The 24,948-nt window shown below is 39.3% G+C and overlaps 1 protein-coding gene across 1 annotated transcript in view; it reads right to left on the bottom strand.

The window, feature by feature from the left end:
• LOC114661339 (protein KASH5-like) overlaps nt 1-24,948 on the bottom strand; it is an 81,578-nt gene that overhangs the window by 15,263 nt on the left and 41,367 nt on the right. The window contains exon 9 of the mRNA XM_051933886.1: nt 1,832-1,896. Coding sequence (XP_051789846.1) covers nt 1,832-1,896 — 65 coding nt within the window. The remainder of the gene's footprint in view (nt 1-1,831; nt 1,897-24,948) is intronic.

Here is a 24,948-nt window from a genome sequence, read left to right as displayed (position 1 = left end):
CATCACTGAAGTAGTCAGGGAAAGGGGAGCGCTGCTGGGTTCCAGTGTGACATCAAGTGCATTGCTCTAAGTCACTAAACTATAACAGGAGAAGTAATTGGTATCTACATATAACAATAAAGGACAGAAAGAATATCAGTAACTATGCTCATTGGATGATTTACTGGTAAATAAAAAATAGGACTCCAGTGCAGTGGTAAACATAAACCCAAAATTATACTCCTGAGGATTCGCGGGATCCTCTCAAGGTTGCTGGATATCATGGCCGGCTTGTACACTGGTACTGTGAGTGCTGTGCAGAGTGGAGGCAGGACCTCTGCGTTTTTCCCAGTTAATTCTGGGGTATGTCAGGGGTGTGTTGTTGCTCCTACTCTGTTCAATGTTTGTATGGACTGGGTGTTGGGCAAGGTTGTGAGGTCCAGCGGCTGTGGGGCATCTGTTGGTGAAGAAAGGTTCACGGATCTTGACTTTGCTGACGATGCTGTGATCTGTGCGGAGTCAATGGAGGCTCTGATCGGGGCACTCAAGAGACTGAGCGAGGAGTCTGAGTGTCTGGGCTTGCGAGTGTACTGGATAAAAACCATGATCCAGGCCTTTAATGACCTCTTGGGCACAGCCATCAGCAGTGTGCCTGTTTGCGGAAAGAGTTGACTTTGCTGAGAGGTTTACTTACCTTGGCAGTGACATTCATGTCTCTGGTGACTCTTCCTATGAAGTCAGTAGATGGATTGGGAGGGCATGGGGGGTCTGGAAAGGGGTGTGTGGCGCTCCCGATATCTATGCAATAGGACAAAGGTCCAAGTCTTTAGAGTCCTGGTGCTTCCTATCTTGCTATATGGTTGCGAGACATGGACGCTATCCAGTGACCTGAGACGAAGACAGGACTCCTTTGGTACTGTGTCTCTCTGGAAAATCCTTGGGTACCATTGTTTGTCTTTGTGTCAAATGAGCGGTTGCTCATGGAGTCCTGAATGTGGCACATTACCTGCATTGTGAGGGAGCATCAGTTACGGCACTATGGCCATGTGGCGCGTTTCCCCGATGAGGATCTTACGAGCTGAGGGCGATTCGGCTCGTAAGATCCTCATTGTTGGGGACCCGAGTGGCTGGACCAGACGAAGGGGTCGCCCACGTAACACCTGGCTGCGGCAGATAGAAGGTAATTTCCGGAGGGTGGGACTGGACCGCATGTCTACCTGGGGGGTTGCAAACCAGGATCCTGAGTTGTATCGTTGTGTAGTGGGTGCGGCAACGCACTGTACTAGTGCATGCTCCCCGACTTGACTTGACTTGGTAGCCCACTGAAACTATATTAGTGATATCTCTACAATTGCTAACTAAGGCTAGTGTAGGAAAGGTAGAGCAAAAGCCAACAGTTTATTCTGAGACACAAGGAGGTGTCTTAAACAGCTAATTTCTAATTGCTTTAGGCGTCACACTACTTTATTTGGGTACATTTTCTAAAAAGTATTCAGTGATGTCCATATGAAATACAAAACTCTTCTCATTAGCTAAATGCACCATAAAAATCAAAAGCTACTGTTCATTCAGACGCCTCTATTATAGCATAGTCAGTCACGCAAAGCATGTAAAATATGACTACCATCCTTAATATTATTAATTCACAGAACTTTACAATCATATTTATTATAAATTGTTTTGTGTTTAATTTTTAAATGTGTGCACATTACACTATAACATTTCAGGGCCCAAGCTGAAGATATTTCTCCATCTTTTGCTGCATTTATCTGACTCCATATTATGTAGAAATACTGATACGCCACACTTTTTTGCTATTCAGTATTGCTTTTAGCATATGGTATATACTCACAGTGTTAACATAGAAGTACAATAGGATAACTGACTATGTAGACGTTCAGCTTCACACTTTAGTTCCTTCAAGGAAAAAAAAACAAGCAGGCATTACATTTTGTATTATAAATGAGACTACAACTTCTGAAGATGTTATGTCCACAGTCATCACAGAAACTGAAACTATTTAATATTTTCAGAAAGAAGTTGTAAAGAAAAGTTCTTACATTTCTATACAGTAAAATAATTAAAACTTCAATAATGTATTTTTTCTTAGGTCTAACACAAAATATGCAAACATTCAGCTAAATACGTAAATATGTAAAGCTGAGTTTCTCATATATTTGGATTTATAGTCTTGCATGAAAAATATATTAGGTAGCAAAAAACCAGTAGACACAAAATGTACTAGCATTACTTCAACAAATAAACATTTTTCACCGTGCTGTATGCCATCCTAAAGGAAAACTCATCTTAAACCAAATCTAATGAAAAAGAAAAATACAAGTGTATAAAGTAATGGGCTAAATTTTACTTGATCTGTACTGTTTAGTTAACTGTCACTGGTAGTATATCCAGCTAGAAAAAATTAACAGTGGCAAACAAAAACAAGTTACTCCTATTTGTATCAGTTACATGGCACCATGTTTGCATCAGTCTACATGATTATAACAACTGTAGTGTAATGCCTGTTATGGCAGTTACCGTAATTTCAAATGAAACATGTACAATAACAGTACAGGTAGTCATCAACTTACAACCACGTTTGGTTCTGACGGACTGTTCATAAATCAATCTGGATGTAAGATGGACCAGTATTTGTATTCAAACTTGACCACATGTAAAATACTGTATAATAACCATCGAGAGAGACGTGGAGAGAGCAAACCAGATGAACAACTTCTTTAATAGGTTCGACCACCCTAACCCACTCTCACCTCGGAGTACTGCACCCTCCACCCATCCTTTTGCTGTACCACAATTACAGCAGCCCAGGTAAGCAGAGAGCTGAGGAGACTTCGTGCCAGCAAAGCAGTGAGTCCAGATGGGGTATCGCCACAACTGCCGAAGGCCTGTGTGCTGGAGCTGGGGAGTCCTCTACAGCGCATCTTCAACCTGAGCCTGGAACAGGGGAGAGTCCCGAGGCTTTGGAAAACATCTTGCATCACCCCAGTCCCAAAGGTATCATGTCCTAGTGAGCTGAATGACTTCCAGCGTGTCACTCTGACGTCACATGTTATGAAGACCATGGACCATATTGGTTTCGTCCGTTTATAGGAGATGGACGTCTGAAGCAGAGCTCCGCTAGCAGCGGCTTTGTTTTCCCACGTATTTCATATTATTTAGAGGTATCCTGTATTTAACCCGACCAAGGAACTTCCACTACAATATACAAGCATGAGTAACAAGAAGAAAAGTCAGAAAGAACCGGAAAAGAAACTTAAAGCTGCATCGAAGTCCGGACAGACTTCCGGCCTGAGTGCAAGTGTAAGGTATGGCATCACGGAGACTGACCTAGAACAGGCAGACGAGTGCGCAGAATTCCTGGGACCCCGCTCCATTGTATCGTCTCCAGTCGAGAGTGAAAATGGGAGCGAAGGCGCAAGTGATACAGGTCGCGAGGGATCGCCGATTTCTGAGGATCATTCGAGACTAGAAAGGGCTCTGCAGGACGTGCTCTCATCTACTCATCGCGAGCCTGTAACAGGAGCTGCATTTTCACTTGCGGAGCACGAAAGCAGAAGCGAACTGTCCGAACTGAAAGAGATGATCGCTACACAGAAAGAGATGATCGCTACACAGTCCACTGCCATAGTTACGGCCATGAAGGAGCTTAAGAAAGATAACACAAATGATCTTAAGAAGGTGGCCACTGAGCTCAAGAAGGATAACAAAGATAAGGAAACGCGTCTATTTGAACGTTTCGACGTGAACTTTAAAGGCATGTTGGAGAAATTAGTGGAACACATTGAAGAAACTAACTCCAAACTGAAAAGGCTTGATGATCATATTAATGACGTTTCAGATCAGCTGGAAGACGTTAAGCAGGGACTCACGGCTCGAGTGGAAACAGCGGAACAAATGGCATCTAACGCCGATGAAAAAGCCACAGCTGCGAACTCGGAATACAAAAAACTTGGAGACAGACTTGCAGCCCTGGAGGATGGGTGCAGAAGAAATAATATAAGAATTGAGGGTATACCTGAGAAACGAGAAAGCTCAAGCCCAGTGAAATTTGCAGTAGAATTACTGTCTAAAATAATTGGAGATGACTTTAAACTCGACAATGAGATAGCCACGGCTTATCGCACAAAGATACCAAGCGCCTTTAAATCTAGGTCTTTTATTGTCCGCTTCGAACGACTAAGATGTAAGCTTGATGTGATGGCACTTCTCAGACACAAGCAAGAGATTATATTCGAAAATAATCTTATTCGTATTTTTCCTGACTTCTCACCATCAACAGCTGCAAAACGCAGATCCTACAACGACATTAAAAGGATGCTACGGGAAGCCGATATCAAATACAGCCTCTTGTATCCTGCCAAACTGAAAGTGGAAGTTCAAGATGGACATTATATCTTCTTCAGCAAAGAAGAAGCTGAAAAAGAATTAAAGAAGCTGTTTCCGACACTTTTTTGAAAGTTAATTAAAATTAAAGAGCCGTATTCTATCAAGGCACGGGAAAGACCTATGATCTGATCGCTGGATCCATGTTTAAAGAGACTGGTATTATAATTATACATCTTATTTTCTTTTTTTTCTTTTTTTTTTTGTTTTTAGCTGGACTTTATATGTTATATGCTTATGTTTTAATCAGAGTTATAGAGTTATAGACGTGAGTGTGAAAATGTGGAAGTGATTAAAGTAGGATTCGTTTTATTTATTTAATTTTTTTTTTTATTTTTTTATTTATTTATTTATTTTTTTTACTTTACTATACCTTAAAGTAGACTGTTTAACTTCATACCCTTGGTTTATTGCTTTTTCTACTATTTATACTGTACTATTACCATTACACTATTACAGTAGGAATTACCAGGTTTATCCTAGACTAGTTTTTAAAATCACTCCCAGGGTTGTTTTTTTTTTGTTTTTTTTTTAATCTTAATATCTTAACTTAAAAGCGCTGAAGATTATTTCAAGCTTAAATATTGTTAATGAGAACATTTTCGGCAGATAGTATTAAGGATTTAACTGTAAAAGATATCTCTGTTTTAATTCTGTAACGCCGCTGCAGGGTGGGGTTTGTTTTGGACGTGCTCTGTCTCTTCGTATGTCAGAGGACTGGAACATCGCGAAGTGAGGTCTAGCCTCATGTGGGGAGGCAAAATGGGGGGGTGGGGGGATAAAGGGGGGAGAGAAGGAGAGCAGGTTATATTTAATCTATTCTTATAATCCTTATAATTATAAATATCAATGCAGCAACAGGCTAACATGCAAGAACTCCTGGGGAATCTTGAAACTAAGATTAAAACTGCCATATTACCAATTAAAACTATAAAATGACATTAAAAACTCAGAATCAATGTCTCCATGATGGGACAGTTAACTTTGTGAGCTGGAATGTTAAAGGCCTGAATCACGAATTAAAGAGAAAGAAAGTATGCTCTCACCTAACAGGCTTAAACGCTAAAATAGTATTTTTACAGGAGACCCACTTACTAACCAAGGATCAGTTCAGATTACAAAAAGACTGGACTGGCCAAATGTTCCATTCTAGCTTTATAAAGAAAACTAGAGGGGTGGGAATTCTCATACATAGAACAGTTCCATTTGTAGCATCAGAGGTAGTGTCGGACCCTGAAGGGAGATATGTGATGGTCATGGGCAACTTATATAACAGTAAAATGATTTTGATAAATGTTTATGCACCCAATGTTGATGATAAGGAATTCATGCAAAATCTATTTGCATCCATTCCCAATGTGAACACTCATAAAATTATAATGGCTGGGGACTTTAATTGTGTTTTAAATCCACTCTTAGATAGGACTCCCGTGACAGGGGGGACGACATCTAATACTGCAAAGATAATTACACAGTTTTTAAATGATCACAACTTATCAGACCCCTGGAGGTTTCTTAACCCAAACTCAAGAACATATTCGTTCTACTCACCAGTGCATTATAGCTACTCAAGAATTGATTATTTTTTTATAGATAATAATTTCCTGCCTACAATTAAATCATGCAAATATGACACAATTGTTATCTCTGACCATGCCCCTCTAGTCTTGGAGCTAAAATCAATAAGCCCCTCGTACTCACCTCGCAGATGGCGTCTTAACCCTCTTTTATTGGCAGACGAGAACTGCACAGAATTTATATCCAAACAAATCAGCTTCTTCCTAGAGACAAACATGTCTACAGAGGTTTCTGCAGGAACACTCTGGGAAACTCTAAAGGCCTTCCTAAGAGGCCAGATTATTTCATATCTTTCCCATAGAAATAAATTAGAAACCAAGAAAGTGTCAGAGCTAAGAAATGAAATTACTAGAATAGATGAAGAACAAGCCAGGCGTCCAAGTGAAGCTCTTCACAGGAAAAGGCAGGCCCTGCATACAGAACTTAACATCTTAACAACTAAAGAAACTGAACAACTTATTTATAAGTCTAGACAGCATTACTATGAACACGGAGAAAAAGCTAATAAGCTTTTAGCTCAACAAATTCATAAACAAGAAGTTCACAATGCAATACCAGTAATCACCAACAAGAATGGAGAAGAAATCATCGACCATAATAAAATAATGCACACATTTAGAGATTACTATAAGTCTTTATATTCCACTGAGCCCAAAGAAGACAACACGCAATCTAATGCATTTCTGGATAATTCACAAATACCACAAATAGATGCTTTAAGTGCTGAGGAACTAGATAAACCTCTAACGCTAACAGAATTACTAGACGCTATAAAGTCACTACAAAGCGGGAAATCATCAGGCCCTGATGGTTACCCCGTAGAGTTTTATAAGAAATTCTCCACTCAGCTAGCTCCACTCTTATTGGTAACATTTACAGAAGCTAAAGACCACCAAATACTACCTCAAACATTTCGACAAGCATTAATCACCGTCTTTCCTAAACAAAATAAGGACTTGTTACAATGTGCATCATATAGACCAATTTCACTCCTGAATAATGATGTTAAGATACTCTCAAAAATCCTAGCTAGAAGGATGGAGAAAGTGCTGCCCTCGGTAATATCACAAGATCAAACTGGATTTATTAAAGGCCGACATCTATCTTCAAATCTCCGACGCTTGTTTAATGTTATATATTCACCAGCAAAATCAAACACCCCAGAGATATTACTATCATTAGACGCAGAAAAGGCATTTGACATGATTAAATGGAATTACCTTTTCACTGCATTGGAGAAATTTGGGTTTGGCCCGAATATTTGTGCTTGGATTAAACTACTGTATACCAGTCCAGAAGCTTCAGTTTGTATTAATAAAATTTGCTCAGACTACTTTAAACTAGAACGTGGTACCAGACAAGGATGTCCCTTGTCGCCACTGTTGTTTGCAATCGCTATTGAACCACTGGCGGTTCACTGCCGAAATTCTCATCAGATAAAGGGGATTGTCAGAGAAGGACTGGAACAGAAAATTTCTTTATATGCAGATGATATGGTCTTATATATATCGGACCCAGAAAACACTGTCCCTGCTGTTTTAACAGCACTAACAGAATTTCAAAAGATATCTGGTCTTAGAATTAATCTGAATAAAAGTATACTCTTTCCAGTGAACTCACAAGCATATAATAATAAATTAGACACCCTACCTTTTACCATAGCAGATCAGTTTAAATACCTAGGGGTAAATATCACAAGTAAACATAAAGCTCTTTATCAACAAAATTTTGGCGTCTGTATGGAAAAAATTAAGCAAGACTTGCATAGATGGTCAACCCTTCATCTCACTCTAGCCGGAAGAATTAACATCGTTAAGATGAATATCCTTCCTAAACTTCTCTTTTTATTTCAAAACATTTCAATATATATCAATAAATCATTTTTTAAACAGTTAGATTCAATAATAACCTCATTCATTTGGAACTCAAAACACCCACGTATCCGAAGAGCGACCCTACAAAGACCTCAGGCAGAAGGTGGCATGGCTTTACCTAATTTTCAGTTTTATTACTGGGCAGCAAACATACAAGCCATAAAAACCTGGACACAAATAAATGCACATACACAGGCTTGGTCTGCAATAGAAGTAAAATCCTGTAGTACTTCTTTATATTCCCTGCTCTGCTCTCCAATAAATGAAAGTTATCGCAAATATACTAATAACCCAATTGTGCTTTACTCACTCAGAATATGGAACCAAATTAGGAAGCATTTTAAGATGGAAAATCTTTTATCAGTGGCACCTCTGCAAGGGAACCACCTCTTTCAACCTTCGCAAGTATATCCAGTTTTTAATACCTGGAAAAGTTTTGGGATTAAAATGCTCAGAGATCTTTATATAGACAACATATTTACATCTTTTGAACAATTACGTTCAAAATTTAACCTCCCAGCTACACATTTCTTTTACTATCTTCAAATTAGAAATTTTGTTAAACAGAAATTGCCCGATTTCCCCCACCTTGCACCCTCCACAATGCTGGAAAAAATACTGCTCAATTCCGAGGAAACAAACACTATTTCCACAATATATAAAATCTTATTAGAGTCCCTACCTTTCAAAGATCCAAGAGGACATTGGGAAGAAGATCTCTTAATCAATATATCAGAAAAGGAGTGGAAGGTAGCAAAGCAGAGAATTCACTCGAGTTCTATATGCGCAAAGCATAGAATTATTCAACTAAAAATTATATATCGAGCTCATCTGTCTCGCTTAAAACTGTCCAAAATGTTTCCAGGCCAGGATCCAACCTGCGAGCGCTGCAACCAAGCTCCTGCCTCACTGGGTCACATGTTCTGGGCCTGCACCAAACTAACATCATTTTGGACAAAAATTTTTAAGTGCCTCTCAGACAGCCTTAGTATCACAATCCCTCCTAACCCACTAACAGCTGTGTTTGGTGTCCTTCCAGATGGACTTGAATTGGAGGACAAACAAACGGTGATTGCATTCACTACACTCTTGGCACGCAGACTTATTTTGTTAAATTGGAAGAATCCTAATTCTCCTCTTATAAGTCAGTGGGAAACTGATGTTTTATATTATTTGAAATTGGAAAAAATCAAATTTTCAGTTAGAGGATCTGTACAAAATTTTTTCAAAACTTGGCAGGATTTAATCAATATTATTTTAGAATAAGAGAATTAACTATTATTGCATTTAACTCCCTTCTCCATCTCTTATTTATATAGATATTTACTTATCCCCTTCTTTTGTCTAATGTTGCCTTATTAAAAAGCTTAAAGCAATTTTCCTTTAGCTAAGCTCTCCTTCTCAGGGGTGGGGTTTGATTTGTCTTCAAATTTGTTGGGTTATAAATTGATCTGTTTGTATGGAATGATTACAATGAAAATTAATAAAATAAAAATATTAAAAAAAAAAATAAATGAGACTACAACTTCTGAAGATGTTATGTCCACAGTCATCACAGAAACTGAAACTATTTAATATTTTCAGAAAGAAGTTGTAAAGAAAAGTTCTTACATTTCTATACAGTAAAATAATTAAACCTTCAATAATGTATTTTTTCTTAGGTCTAACACAAAATATGCAAACATTCAGCTAAATACGTAAATATGTAAAGCTGAGCTTCTCATATATTTGGATTTATAGTCTTGCATGAAAACTATATTAGGTAGCAAAAAACCAGTAGACACAAAATGTACTAGCATTACTTCAACAAATAAACATTTTTCACCGTGCTGTATGCCATCCTAAAGGAAAACTCATCTTAAACCAAATCTAATGAAAAAGAAAAATACAAGTGTATAAAGTAATGGGCTAAATTTTACTTGATCTGTACTGTTTAGTTAACTGTCACTGGTAGTATATCCAGCTAGAAAAAATTAACAGTGGCAAACAAAAACAAGTTACTCCTATTTGTATCAGTTACATGGCACCATGTTTGCATCAGTCTACATGATTATAACAACTGTAGTGTAATGCCTGTTATGGCAGTTACCGTAATTTCAAATGAAACATGTACAATAACAGTACAGGTAGTCATCAACTTACAACCACGTTTGGTTCTGACGGACTGTTCATAAATCAATCTGGATGTAAGATGGACCAGTATTTGTATTCAAACTTGACCACATGTAAAATACTGTATAATAACCATCGAGAGAGACGTGGAGAGAGCAAACCAGATGAACAACTTCTTTAATAGGTTCGACCACCCTAACCCACTCTCACCTCGGAGTACTGCACCCTCCACCCATCCTTTTGCTGTACCACAATTACAGCAGCCCAGGTAAGCAGAGAGCTGAGGAGACTTCGTGCCAGCAAAGCAGTGAGTCCAGATGGGGTATCGCCACAACTGCCGAAGGCCTGTGTGCTGGAGCTGGGGAGTCCTCTACAGCGCATCTTCAACCTGAGCCTGGAACAGGGGAGAGTCCCGAGGCTTTGGAAAACATCTTGCATCACCCCAGTCCCAAAGGTATCATGTCCTAGTGAGCTGAATGACTTCCAGCGTGTCACTCTGACGTCACATGTTATGAAGACCATGGAGCGGCTGCTGCTTCACCACCTGAGGCCACAGGTCCGCCACGCCCTCGACTCTTTGCAGTTCTCTGAATGCCATCATCTACATGTTACACCGATCCCACTCCCACTTGGACAGAGGCAGTGGTGCTGTAAAAATTATGTTTCTGGACTTCTCTAGCGCCTTCACCATCATCCAACCTGTGATCCTTAGGGACAAGCTGACAGAGACGGGTGTAGATTCATACCTGGTGGCATGGATCGTGGACTATCTTACAGACAGACCTCAGTATGTGCGTCTCGGGAACTGTAGGTCTGACATTGTGGTCAGCAACACAGGAGTACTTTCTCCGGTCCTATTCAGCCTATATACATCGGACTTCCCATACAACTCGGAGTCCTGCCACGTGCAAACGTTCGCTGACGACACTGCAATCGTGGGCTGCATCAGGAATGGGCAGGAGGAGTATAGGAACCTAATCAAGGACTTTTTTAAATGATGCGACTCAAACCACCTACACCTGAACACCAGCAAAACCAAGGAGCTGGTGGTGGATTTTAGGAGACCCAGGCCCCTCCTGGACCCCATGATCATCAGAGGTGACTGTGTGCTGTGGGTGCAGACCTATAAATACCTGGGAGTGCAGCTGGATGATAAATTGGATTGGACTGCCAATACTGATGCTCTGTGCAAGAGAGGACAGAGCCGACTATACTTCCTTAGAAGGCTGGCATTCTTCAACATCTGCAATAAGATGCTGCAGATATTCTATCAGACGGTTGTGGCGAGCACCCTCTTCTACGCAGTGGTGTGCTGGGGAGGCAGCATAAAGAAGAGGGACACCTCACGCCTGGACAAACTGGTGAGGAAGGCAGGCTCTATTGTAGGCACAGAGCTGGACAGTTTGACATCTGTGGCAGAGCGACTGGCGCTGAGTAGGCTCCTGTCAATCATGGAGAATCCACTGTATCTACTAAACAGTGTCATCTCCAGACAGAGGAGCAGCTTCAGTGACAGACTGCTGTCACTGTCCTGCTCCACTGACAGACTGAGGAGATCGTTCCTCCCCCACACTTTGCGACTCTTCAATTCCATGGGGGGTAAACGTTAACATTATACAATGTTATTGTCTGTTTTACCTGCATTTTTATCACTCTTTAATTTAATATTGTTTTTTATCAGTATGTGGCTGCTGGAGTATGTGAATTTCCCCATGGGATTAATAAAGTATCTATCTATCTATCTATCTATCTATCTATCTATCTATCTATCTATCTATCTATCTATCTATCTATCTATCTATCTATCTATCTATCTATCTATCTATCTATCTATCTATCTAGTCATATTGTTTGTTTTATATCCTTTCTATCATCATTATTAGCACATTGTGTCGATTTTCTATGACTTTTTTTGTAAATTGCTTTTTTTATTTAGTTTCATTATTACTGTTGCTCGCATGGTTGCAGAACCTTTAACAGCTTCATAATAGGGATGGGTGGCTCGATACTAAAGTAATGCTTCAGATCCTGACCTTTTAATTTAAACATCGATGTTCACATTAAAAGTGTTGATATTAAACATTTTCAATAATATGCACGTTTTTAAGAAATTATTTTTAAAAAGCATTTGATGGTGAGGGCATGATTATTAAATTAAATGTGTCAGATTGTGTAAAACCATATGTTACTGCAGCAGCACCACAAACCTGGTAAAACAAATGGAAGTCAGTCAAGTTGCTGAACACGAGGAGTTACAACAGAGACAATCAGAAGAGAGAACAGACACTCAGACTAAAAAGTCTGGCAGGGTTGGCAAAGGGCTGTAGTCTACTGTTAAAGAAGATTTCCAGAAAGGCAGGCAGTATCCAGATAATGGTAGTACCATAAACTGATGTAGGGTTGTTGCAAGTATCGAATAGGAAAAAAATCAATGTTTTTAGTGGAGTATATTACATTGATGAATGCACATACTTAGTACACATTTTCAAACTTTCTATATTTATTATGTCCATTTTGTAAAAAAAAAACAAAAAAAAACCAATTACAGTAAACCCCCGTTCTATCTCGCCCCCGCTACATCGCAGATTTATTAATACTATTATTATTAATTGGGGGCTCAGCCCCCTGCTTGCCCACCCCATCGTTTGGTTTACCGGATAAACAATTTAAAGAGATTGTTATTTTCATGGGAATTGTTACATATGCATTATTTTCATTCTTACTTTAAAACTTTTGTAAAAACAATATTTGTCCTTTATTTTGTGCCCCAGGCGTGGTTAAATATCTTTCTCGCGGCACTTATAACGCTGCTCGCATTGTGAAGGGGGGGTCTGAACGCACATTAAAGAGATGCGATCGGTTCAGCTGGTGTCTAGCTGCTGGCCAGCTGTGTGTTGTGCTTGTCGCATTTTGCGTCAATCACTTAAAAGCCTGTACAGCAGCTGTCCTTTTTCAACTTCGCGTCTCTGTCGCAAGCTTTGTGATGGGGGGGTTGGAGCTGAACGAACGCTAAGCAGAAGTAGACAAATGATGGGGGGGTGTTTGGGTGACGGCTGAACGCACGCTAAGGAGAAGTGCTCGCGCTATGCTCCTGCCACTTCGTCTTGGGAAGGGGGAAGCTGAATACACGCTAAGGAGAAGTGGACTTTGTGCTGGCTCTGTGCTGCTTGTTTTTCAGCTTGTCACTCTGCGTGTCAATCATTTAAAAGCCTCTACAGCAACTCTTATCCTGTCTCACTGCCTTGTCTTGCGTGAAGTTAAAATGTTTTATAATAGAAAGATGTTACTCATATCCTTAGCCCGACATCCACATATTATATGTGTTTACAAAGTGTGTTTTAATAAGTTTACATGTGTTTAAAATGTCTGGGATGGGTATTATTAGCTTTACACAGGTAACATTATTATGCACGTCTTCTCCTCTCACCTGTAGGTGTGGCTAGTGATAATGGCATCTTGTAAAATAAGTTTTTCAGGTGTCCATATGTTGCATACAATTGACAATGATACGAGTTGTGATGTTGAGGAGCCTCTCATCAGCAGTGATGGTGAGGTGGATCTGTCTTCAGGCAGTGCAATTGAAACGGACAGTGAAATCGAAGTGATTCTGATGAATATAAAAGTGCGACTCGCTTGGTATTTACATCATCATTATACTTTTTACACTTCTGACTGCATACTTTTAGTGTTTTGCACGTTTCACAGCAAAAAATAAAAATGTCATTTTTTAGCAAAGAAATGCAAAACGTTTTACATGTTTTTTGAGATAAAACGTAACCCTAATGGTTGTTGTTGTTCCACACATAGTTTGCAAGAACTGAACATGTTTAATAACTTCAGCTAATAAACAACCAAAGAAGTTTGATCTTTGGCACTATTTACAATTATCTACTAATGCAACATCTTTAATATTTGACTTTTTGATGTCCACACATATTGTAAGTTTTAATAGAAGATTAACCATTTTTGCAAAATTACACTCTGGCTGCATCGGTATTGGTATCAGTATCAGAAATACTGGCCTCAGCATCACTCGGTATTGGATCCAAAAGAAAATCAACAGTATTGCCTATCACTACTTCACGAATCCTTTCTTTGTCTGTGTTATGTTATGTCATCAGTGTGAGCCTCTCCTAGTGTTCATTGATTTAACCAAGAGAGGAGTGATTGTATCGGCAGAGTTTCAGCCCCATATGTTTTCTATTTTAACATTTCAGCCTATTAATAATAAACATTAACAGATAAAGGAGTTTGGTGTGGTTTCATTACTACTTCATGGCATTTCGTACGAAGTGGCACATCAACACAGAAACTCCGGAGTTTAACAGGATTCATAGCTAGTCCACAGCAGTACAGTGCGTGCAGTAAACACTGGTTGCAACGGAATAACTTAAAGTCGCATGTGATCGCATTTGTTTTCTTTCCTCCCTCATACTGCTTTATCACCTTCATTTTTCTTTCCTGTATTTGTAAAACAGATGTCTAGACTATTGAACGTAGTCTACACCACTGCAGGTAATAAACTGAGATTGAGATGAATGAGTCATGGCAAACAGAGCTGGCGTGTTGAAGACTGTCAGACATAGTAGCTGATGCATCGGTTGAAAGGTCATAAGTCAACAACTACCTGTAAAAGTGAAAATTATTAAGATCTCTTGAACTTTCATATTTAATTATTTTACAATTTATGTCAACTTTCATCAACATAATAAATCATCCATCCATCTTCCAACCTGCTGAATCCGAACACAGGGTCACGGGGGTCTGCTAGAGCCAATCCCAGGAAACACAAGGCACAAGGCAGGAACCAGTCCTGGGCAGGGTGCCAACCCACCGCAGGACACACACACAAACACACCAAGCACACACTAGGGACAATTTAGAATCGCCAGTCCACCTAACCTGCATGTCTTTGGACTGTGGGAGGAAACTGGAGCGCCCAGATGAAACCCACGCAGACACAGGGAGAACATGCAAACTCCACGCAGGGAGGACCCAGGAAATGAACACAGGTCTCCTAACTGCAAGGCAGCAGTGCTACCACTGCGCCACCGTGCCGCCAAATAAATCATCATATTGAAAATAATTCTAGTAATTAAAACTCAAATTGAAAATAATGGACTCAACATATGCTTAACTCCAGTTAATATTTGGTAACGTGAACTTTAAAAGAATTTCCAAGCAGTATTCAAGAGCAAAAGACTTAAAAAGTTTTTTAATCCAAGAATAAAGCAGTCTGTGGGCATCACAGGTTCAGCTCTCCAATGGTTTAGGTCCTATCTCTCAGACAGAAATTTTTGTGTCAGCATTGATGACTTTACTTCCACCTCTGTTGCCCTCCCCTGGGGGGTACCACAGAGCTCCATCCTGGGACCTTTTCTGTTCTCCTCGTATCTGCTGCCAATAGGCGCTATTTTCCGGAAACACGGTATTTCCTTTCATTTTTATGCAGACGACTGTCAGGTTTATTTCCCTCTGAAGCACCAATGTAAATGTTCTATCTAGCCCCTGCTTGATTGCCTTATTGACATAAGGAATTGGATGGCATTAAATTTTCTAAATTTTAATGAGAACAAGACAGAAGTCATGCTATTTAGACCCACGACTCAATTTGAAAAATCCACGATCACAAATTTAGGTGTGAAAATGGATTCCACTTTAAAACTTGATAGCCATGTGAACGCAGTAGTAAAATCTTGTTTTTTCCAGTTGAGGCAGCTGTCAAAAATCAAGCCTGTTTTGTTTAAACGCAACCTTGAAAGAGTGATACATGCTTTTATAACATCTTATCTAGATTACTGCAATGTGCTTCTTTTTGGAATTAGCCAGGCCTCCATTGCTCGCCTACAGCTGGTGCAAAATGCAGCTACTTGATTTTTAACTGGCACAAGAAAGCATGAGCATGTTATCCTGATTTTGGCTTCCCTTCACTATCTTCCAGTTCATTTTCGAATCCATTTTAAGATCCTTGTATTTGTTTTTAAATCCTTTAATGGTTGTGCCCCATTTTATTTGTCGGAACTGCTGCACCCTTAGGTACTGTCTCGCTCTCTCAAGTCAGCAGACCAGATGCTTTTATGTGTTCCTAAGGCAAGATGCAAACTCTGAGGTGATCAGGCTTTTTCAGTTGCAGCCCCAGAACTCTGGAACAATTTGCTGTTGCACATTAGGCAGGCCCCTTCACTAGCTGTCTTTAAATCGTATTTAAAAACATACTTTTACTCCCTGGCTTGTAACCCAGTATGATATGTTGGCCATCTGTATACATTTTGTTATGAATCTCTTCAGCTCTTATGTGTTTATATGTTTCTGTTTCTTTAACCCTTTGGTTATTGAATGTCTGATATGTTGGGTTTTTATTGTACAGCACTTTGGTCAGCCTTGATGATGTTTTTAAAGTGCTTTATAAATAAATATATAAAAATAAACTATATGCATTTTAAATTCCAGTACTTTTAAGGGATACTGTAGAATTATTATTATGATTATTGTACAGTGTCAAATAATTTGTTATAGTAGAACTTTTTTGAGAGTGTGTATTGATAATAACAATGGTTTTCATCTGTTATCTCTTGGGTTATTTTGTGTCTGTATAACAATGTCTCATGCTGTATTTCCTTCTGGGATAATAAAAGAAAAAAAAAGTATTTTTATGACTTAAGATTTGGCCCTAGAAGCAGTGCACATCTAGCCACAAAAATATTTGCCTGTTCCTTCCAAAACTAATCACATCCTCTTAAAATGGAGAAGGAATACTGATGAATAAACAGTTTTCATACCTTGACATGTACTTCTCAGTTGCCCATTCAATAACATTTATAATACTCCACTATGGCTATGAATGTCTGTTTAGCTGTCACAATGTGGAAATATCAGTCTTTGCTTAAGTTCTAAGACTCTTGCAAATTGCAGCAGGGCTTTTCTCCAGAAATGCTGCATCAAATATGCAATTTGAAAATATTCTGTTTTATGTAAACCTAATTTTAAAGATTTCTATACTTTTGTCTTTACTTTCACACTAAAGGTTGTTTTTTTGTGTTGATCAATGGAAAACCTGACATATAATAGAGTAACATGTATAAAAACCAAGGGAGACTCATTTCCTATTATCGAAGTTGGAGCTATCAGTTTTGTTAAGAACAATTACCATAATGTTAAATTATAAAATTGCCCTTTTGTGGTCTTCTTTTAAAAATCATATTTATAATTAAGCAAGTAATGTGTCATAGTTGCTAGACTGCTGAAGTTTAAACCTTAGTGTTATTAGTTTGCTGTATTTTTGACTGTCTGTAAGACTCTTGAGAAAGTAACTTAACCTACATGAATTGTAACTGTAATAATAAATATACTGTATGCACACATATATTTGCAAAAGTTCTCAAACCATATTGTTATTTCAAAATTAGTTTTAAAGTGATTTTCCTTCTTACTGCTCAGGTTTGTTGGATAATAATTGTCTGCTGAAATTGTTAAATAGTGCCCAGATTTTCAATTGGATTAAGATCTAGACTGTGAGAGTGCCATTTTTGGATATAAATTTTTTTGTTCTGCTATTTTAAGGTTACTTTGGATTTGGGTTTACTGCCCTGCCAAAAGATTTACTTTAGTTTGTGCTTTATTTTTTTGTGCTTGTATTTACATTATCCATATTTCCTTCTTTCCTGCCTAGTCCCTGTTAATGAAATGCAGCCGAACAGCATACTGCTACCATCACCATACTTTACTTCCTGGTGTTTTCTGAAGTGTTGCCAATGTTACCATTGTGCAAATCATATCTATTTGAATACTGATGTAAGAGCTGTATCTGACCACAAAACCTTCCCCACCATTACAACATGGTCTCTCGTATGCTTTTCAGCAAAACTCCCAGCATTTTGATGGTAATAAATGACTTTGTGTCACCCAACCAACACAGGACAGATGTTGATGTGGAGGAATAAGGAATGTTTTTTTTTAGGCAATGGCTGGGAGGACTGATGTAGTATTCATTTCCTATTAATTCAACAAACAGTATCCAGTGGCAGCCTCAACCATTGTCATATTGTTTTGTACCTTTTTCTAAATTATTCACAGCTGTTCATCGGATTAAAAAATAGACTAATAATCCCCCAACTGTTTATTTTTTTATCCAGAAACTGTAGCAGTTGATTAAAGAATTCCCTGGTAGTGGATAATTGTTAGGAAACTGTCTGAGGGAATTGTTTTAAACATGTGTTATCTTATAGCTGCCATAATATAGTGACTGAATATTTACCCAAACAGCTTATTTCTTTTTCTTCTTATGATTTATTAACATTATGTCTCATTAAAAAATAATCTTGAGTTTTAGTGCCTTTACATTAAAAATAGCGCAGAGAACAAAACTTCAGTGTAGGATTGTATACATTTTATATTGGAAGTGAAGATATGTGATATGGTTTACGTATTTGTAGCTGGAAAACCACAAAAGGAGAAAATGAATCACATACATTAAAAGTTCCTTTACTCCTATGCTTTTGATTCCTACCAGGTATCATCATCAGAGGAATATGATTAAACTTACAAGAATCCAAGGCAATATATGGCAAATCAGGAGTGGAGGGTGGGTGTATCAGGGGAGGGAATTGATGAGGTGGGGTTCGGAGGGTGTTGGTCATAAAGTCTCATTTATTATTTGCATGTTCTTTTTTTTCCAAGCCTGCATATGCTGGGTTCATGTTAAAATGGCTGGTTTAGATCCCCCAGGACGGAAGAAAATCCCTTACCCATCCGGTATGCCATAATGGAAGGATGGTGCACTTATGGACATTACCCAGCCAGGATGCCTTATAATGTGCGTCCTGATTGAGATATCTGTAGATTGATAATGACTACTAGGATTTCTCAAACTAAATAAGGAGAAAACAGAAATTTTAGTTATTGGCAAAAATGGATATAATGAGGTTATTAGAAATAAACTTGATCCGTTAGGATTAAAAGTCAAGAATTTAGGGGTAATTATTGACTCTGACCTGAATTTTAAATCACATATTAATCAGATTACTAGGGCAGCATTTTTTTACTTAAGAAAAATAGCAAAAATTAGATCCCTTATAACTTTGCAAGATGCTGAAAACTTAGTTCATGGTTTTGTTTTTAGTCGACTAGATTGCTGTAATGCACTTCTTACAGGACTACCCTAAAAAGACATCAATGGATTGCAACTTGTGCAGATTGCTACAATCTTAACTAGGAAAAGAAAATCCAGGCACATTTCTCCAGTTTTGATGTCGCTACATTAGTTACCTGTGTCATTTAGAATTGACTTTAAAATACTGCTTATGGTTTACAAAGCCTTAAATAATCTCGCTCCATCTTATATTTCGGAATGTCTTACACCTTACATTCCAAATCATAACCTTTGATCTTCAAATGAGTGTCTGCTTAGAATTCCAAGAGCTAAACCTAAAATCTGGAATAGCTTGCCAATAGGAATTTGCCAGGCTAATACGGTGGTGCTGAAAACTGCTGAAAACACATTACTTTAACATGGCTTTCTCATAGCTTCATTTTAGTTTAATCCTGATGCTTTGTACAGTATATTCAATTAATTATCATTATTATTCATGGTGGCTCTAAAATCCGTACTAATCCCTACATTCTCTTCTGTTCTTTTTCCGGTTTTCTGTGGTGACGATCTGCGCCACCACCTCCTAATCAAAGCACCGTGATGTCCCTACATTGATGGATTAAAGGCCAGGGGTGTCATGTATAAATGGTGCGTACACACAAAAATGTTATGTACTCCCGTTTCCACATCAGATAGCGATGTATAAAACCTAAACTTGGCGTAAAGCCACGCACATTTTCACGGTAGCTCAAACCCTGACGTACGCAAGTTCTCCGCTCGGTTTTGCAAACTGGCGGCACCCAGCGTCAAAGCAGTGCTACTGTTCCAGTGTGTTTTCCCTTTCTTTTGACGCGGCTTTATCATATACACTGAAATTAACCGAATATTGTTTATTAGTTTAAGGCATCTAATTGTAATTAACCTGTAACAATATAATGGTCCACAGAATAGCCAAACTATTCCAAATACCATAGCTGCTTTGGTGTTGTTACTCTCACTGCACCTTCTTCTTCTTCTTCTTTCAGCTGCTCCCGTTAGGGGTTGCCACAGCGGATCATCTTTTTCCATATTAGGGCTCGTTTATACTTCACGCTCAGAACGCATACACACCTGTATCATGTGTTCCCAGCATTCATTTGACGTGTCCTCTGAGCTGGTCCTGAGAAATTAATGTGACGTGTGCGCGAGTTGCAGTACCAGCAAGACGGCAGGGGGCGCAGTGTGCTAAAAGTTGAAATGTGACGTCAGAAATGTGACATCTACATGTGACAGAAAGCCGCTTTGCAGATCTTACGAGTTCGATGTGCGCACTTCAATGTTTGATGAATGGTTTGATGTGGTGAAGCAAAATGTGACATACAAATGCATTTCAGGTGCTTTTATATTCAAGCGTCTCATATTCTCGATTGTAATGACACGATACATTTCAAATGTCTCACATACCATCTTATGTGCTGTCTTTTTTTTCTAAGGCTTCCTCTGGACCTGACAGCAGCAATAAAGAGTAATAGATCGCCACACAGAACACATTACAGTAATCCCTCCTCCATCGCGGGGGTTGCGTTCCAGACCCCCCCGCGAAAGGTGAAAATCCACGAAGTAGAAACCATATGTTTTATATGGTTATTTTTATATTGTCATGCTTGGGTCCCAGATTTGCCCAGAAACACAGGAGGTTGTAGAGAGACAGGAACGTTATTCAAACACTGCAAACAAACATTTGTCTCTTTTTCAAAAGTTTAAACTGTGCTCCATGAAAAGACAGAGATGACAGTTCCGTCTCACAATTAAAAGAATGCAAACATATGTTCCTCTTCAAAGGAGTGCGCGTCAGAGAGAGAGAGAGAGAAAAAAGCAAACAGTCAAAAATCAAGCACCGCCGGACAAAGTAGCTGCAAGGAAGGGAGCAAGCATTTTTCAGCATTTTTTAGAGGAGCGTCCGTATCCTCTAGGCCAGTGTGCGAACAGCCCCTCTGCTCACACCCCCTCCCGTCAGGAGCAGAGAATGTCAGAGCGAGCGAGAGAGAAAGAGAGAGGAAAGCAAACAATCAAAAATCAATACGTGCTGTTTGATCTTTTAAGTATGCGAAGCACCATGCGGGAAGCATATCGCTTGTAAAACAGCCACATGTAAGCCCAGCAAAGAAGTGAGCACTGTGAAGGTAATCTTTCAACGTTTTTTGAGGAGCGGCCGTGTCCTCTAGGGGTGCGAACAGCCCCCGTGCTCACAATATATTTGAAGAATTTTATTTAATACATAATACGCGCTGTGGTTGGGTAGCTTCTCAGCCATCTGCCAATAGCGTCCCTTGTATGAAATCAACTGGGCAAACCAACTGAGGAAGCATGTACCAGAAATTAAAAGACCCATTGTCCGCAGAAATCCGCGAACCAGCAAAAAATCCACATATATTTAAATATGCATACATATAAAATCCACGATGGAGTGAAGCCGCGAAAGTCGAAGCGCGATATAGTGAGGGATTACTGTAAATGTATGATATTTCAACTCTCTAAACATCTAGAATCCTAAGATTTATACTTGACATCACTTTCATGATGAAATGCGTTAAAGTATGTATGTTACATTTTACAGATAAATCGTTAATTTCGTTTAAATAATGAATACTGTTAATAATTACACACATGGGGGTGACACGGTGGCAGAGCGGTAGCACTGCTGTCTCGCAGGGAGTCACGTCTCTGGTATTCTTTGCCTGGAGTTTGCATGTTTTCCTTCTGGGTTTCCACAGTGTGCTCCGGTTTTCTTCCAAAGATATGCAGATTTGGTGACACTAAAATGACGCTAGTGTATGTGAGTGCTTGTATTCACCTTGCGATGAGCTGATGCCCATCCAGGGATTGTTTCAGGCTTGTGCCCAATGCTTGCTGGAATGGACAAATCCCTGGATTGATGGATTTAATCATTAAACATTCTTTTCAGAGATATTGCGGTAAGGTGTCTACGGAATTTAATGGGTGTTCCAGGCAATTCACAACACAGCGAAGCCAAACCTGTTCTCACCGTGATGATATCTTGCACCTGGTGGATTCCTCTAGATTTCCATAAAGTATGCGCGCAAGTATAAACAGTAATACGCTTGCGTAGTAGGAGCATCCACTGCAGCATGCATCGCGTTGCGTGAAGTATAAACCCAGCCTAACTCTCACTGCACCACTCGGAGTATTTATATCACTGTACCTGAGTGTGGAATGTAAAAACATAAAATGATGTAATTAAACAAAATGGATGTGTGTAAGTACAGAAAATAGAACAGAATGATCAAACTTGTTTGTGTTTTGAGTACGTGACAAAAAGCATGTATACTTTCTGGAAGTTTTCTTTTAATGATGTGTGTGACAAGAAAATATACCTTTAGGGTAATGACTTTACAAAATTGGAAAAATACAATGAGTCAGGACGCTATTTTTATTGCTTACGTGGTCAACGATCAGGAGATTAGAAAGGTATAAAAGAGCAAGGACATCTGCGCTCGAGGCAGATGAAGCGCGGTGTCCTAGGACTGTGTTTCTCTGTCATTTTACCCTTGTCTGGTATGTATCAATAAAAAGGTTTTTACTAATTTTAATTTTCTTCTCTGTCTTCAGTCACAAAAAGTGTCCACAGGAATCACAGCTCTACAGCAGCTGATTGGAAAGAGAATTATTGGTATGAGCACATGCTGCCTCAGCCATGCTGTCTATTGAACTGCTCTCATACAGCAAACGCTTCGGAGCCTTTCCTGTACTGACATCGCAGTTCAGAAACAGTTTCCCAAGAACTACTGTATAAACGCACTCAATCAGTCCATCAAGTTCTCCTTGTAGAACTGTTTGTACTTATTAGTACAATCACCTCACCATAAACTTGCAATACAGTTATAATATTGCACAACCTGAGCCACTTTATAAAGCGCTTATTCACATATGATGACGGTATCATTTTTAAAATGAAATGCAAAAAAATATGTTTATTACATTACACAGATAAAATGTTAACATCATTTAAATAATCTATATTGTTAATAATTAAACATGTGAGGACACGGTGGCGCAGCGCTAGCTAGCTAGTTCAGGGATTGTTCCTGCCTCGCACTGTATTCTTGTTGGGGCCTTCGCGACACTGGAAGGATAGATGGATAGAATAATTAAACATGTACTACAAAGATATTTCAATGATCCTTAAAAGTTCTGAAGAATCGGTGTTCTAAGCTTACACATGGCGTAACATTTTGTGATGGACGGCTGGCGTTTCAGTCTAAACAGAAAGAAGGAGGAAGATAGATAGATAGATAGATAGAGAGAAGGCTTTTTAGGCCACTGCCTCTCCCGGGACGCTAGGTGGCAGCTCCCCTGGACGGCAACAGTTCCCCGGATTCCCTCAAGGCATCCTGGGACGTGGAGTCCGTTTCCTCAGCCCTGTTGGGTGCCGTGGGTGCCGCCAGGGGGAGTTCACAAAGAACCTGGGGACTACTACTGTTGCGACAACCCGGAAGTACTTCGGAGTCACAAGTACGGAAGCCCGCAGTACTTCCGAGCTACTTGAGAAGGATGATGTGGCGTTTAACCCGGGAGGAACACTTCCGGCTTATGGACTATTTAAAGGACTGGTGAAGACCCAGCAAGGAGAGCTGGAGTTGGGTGGTAGAGTGACGGAGCTACTGGGTGGAGTGGAGTGGAGGATTGTGTTTATGGGATTACTGTATTATTATTGGTGAATTGTGGAGTGTGTGGTGCTTTGTGCACTTATTGAAGAAAAATATTAAAGGATTCTTCTTGGTGCTTTTACAAGTGTGCCCTGGACATCTGTCCGGTGGGTTTCATTGGGCAACAGCGCCTCTAGCGTCCACAATCTATTACAGAAATGATTGTGTGACAATTGGTTACTTGGAGAAAGAAAAGGAAGGACCGGAATTGGAGGTTAGTACGTTTGAAAGAGACAGTACTGCTGCAATAAATTATTTCATCAAAGGTCATGCACGGCGCAGCAAGCATCTTGCGGGAGGCATGAATCATCTCTGGACAGGGCTCCAGCTCGTCACTATCACTGCGCCACAGTGTTCCCATGTTTAATAACATGCTTTAACTCCTATCATCATGAAAATGATATCAAGTATACATCTCAATATTTTAATTATTCAGAGAGCTGTAATATCACGAATGTAATGGATTCTGTGTCCTATCGGAGGAAGAAAAAGCCCGTTCAAGAAGCACATAGTGATTCACACACATAGAGTACACAGAAGAACATATACAAAACAAAGCATTTAATGTGCTACTTTAGTTACGATGGTATTTGAGAAACTAGTAAATTAAAACGAAGTTTATGATGTTCTACTTTAATGACAAAATAAACTATGTGATTAAAGTGGAAATTTCGAGATTAAAGTTGACATTTCGAGCTTTTTTATCACTGTGTCCCTATTTTTTTTCTTTTCTCTGTACCCTAATAAGCTTTCATATGACACTCAGATGGTGGGCTACGACTCGCCTTTTCACGGCGACTTTGATATCTGACAACTTCTTTTATATTTCAGGCACTGGGCGACTTTGTGAACTTGAGCTTCGAGTTTCTCAGACATTCTATGTCATTCAATCAACTTCCTTTTGTTGTTTATACCACTGTTTAAACCAAGAAATAGTACATCCAATTGGTATTTGCTGGTGCTTTTGCCATTGCCTTTTCACAGAACGCTGAGTTTAAGGGCTATTTATATTGATTTGCATATTCAAAAAGGCATAATTCTGGGAGGAGTTGGGGTGGGGCAGCAGGCGCGTGCATAACTTTTCTCGCTGACCGAGATTTATGGAGCGGAAGAATGTGGAAGTTGGCGAACACACAGGTTTATGCATCTGGATTTTTTTGTGCGTACGCACATTTCCGCTTTTGTCCTTACACCATGTTTTAGTGTG

This window comes from Erpetoichthys calabaricus, chromosome 11, assembly GCF_900747795.2.
Source record: "Erpetoichthys calabaricus chromosome 11, fErpCal1.3, whole genome shotgun sequence".
Classification (NCBI taxonomy): domain Eukaryota; kingdom Metazoa; phylum Chordata; class Cladistia; order Polypteriformes; family Polypteridae; genus Erpetoichthys; species Erpetoichthys calabaricus.
Note: the sequence above shows the minus strand (reverse complement) of the source record. Positions and strands in the feature narration are given on the sequence as shown.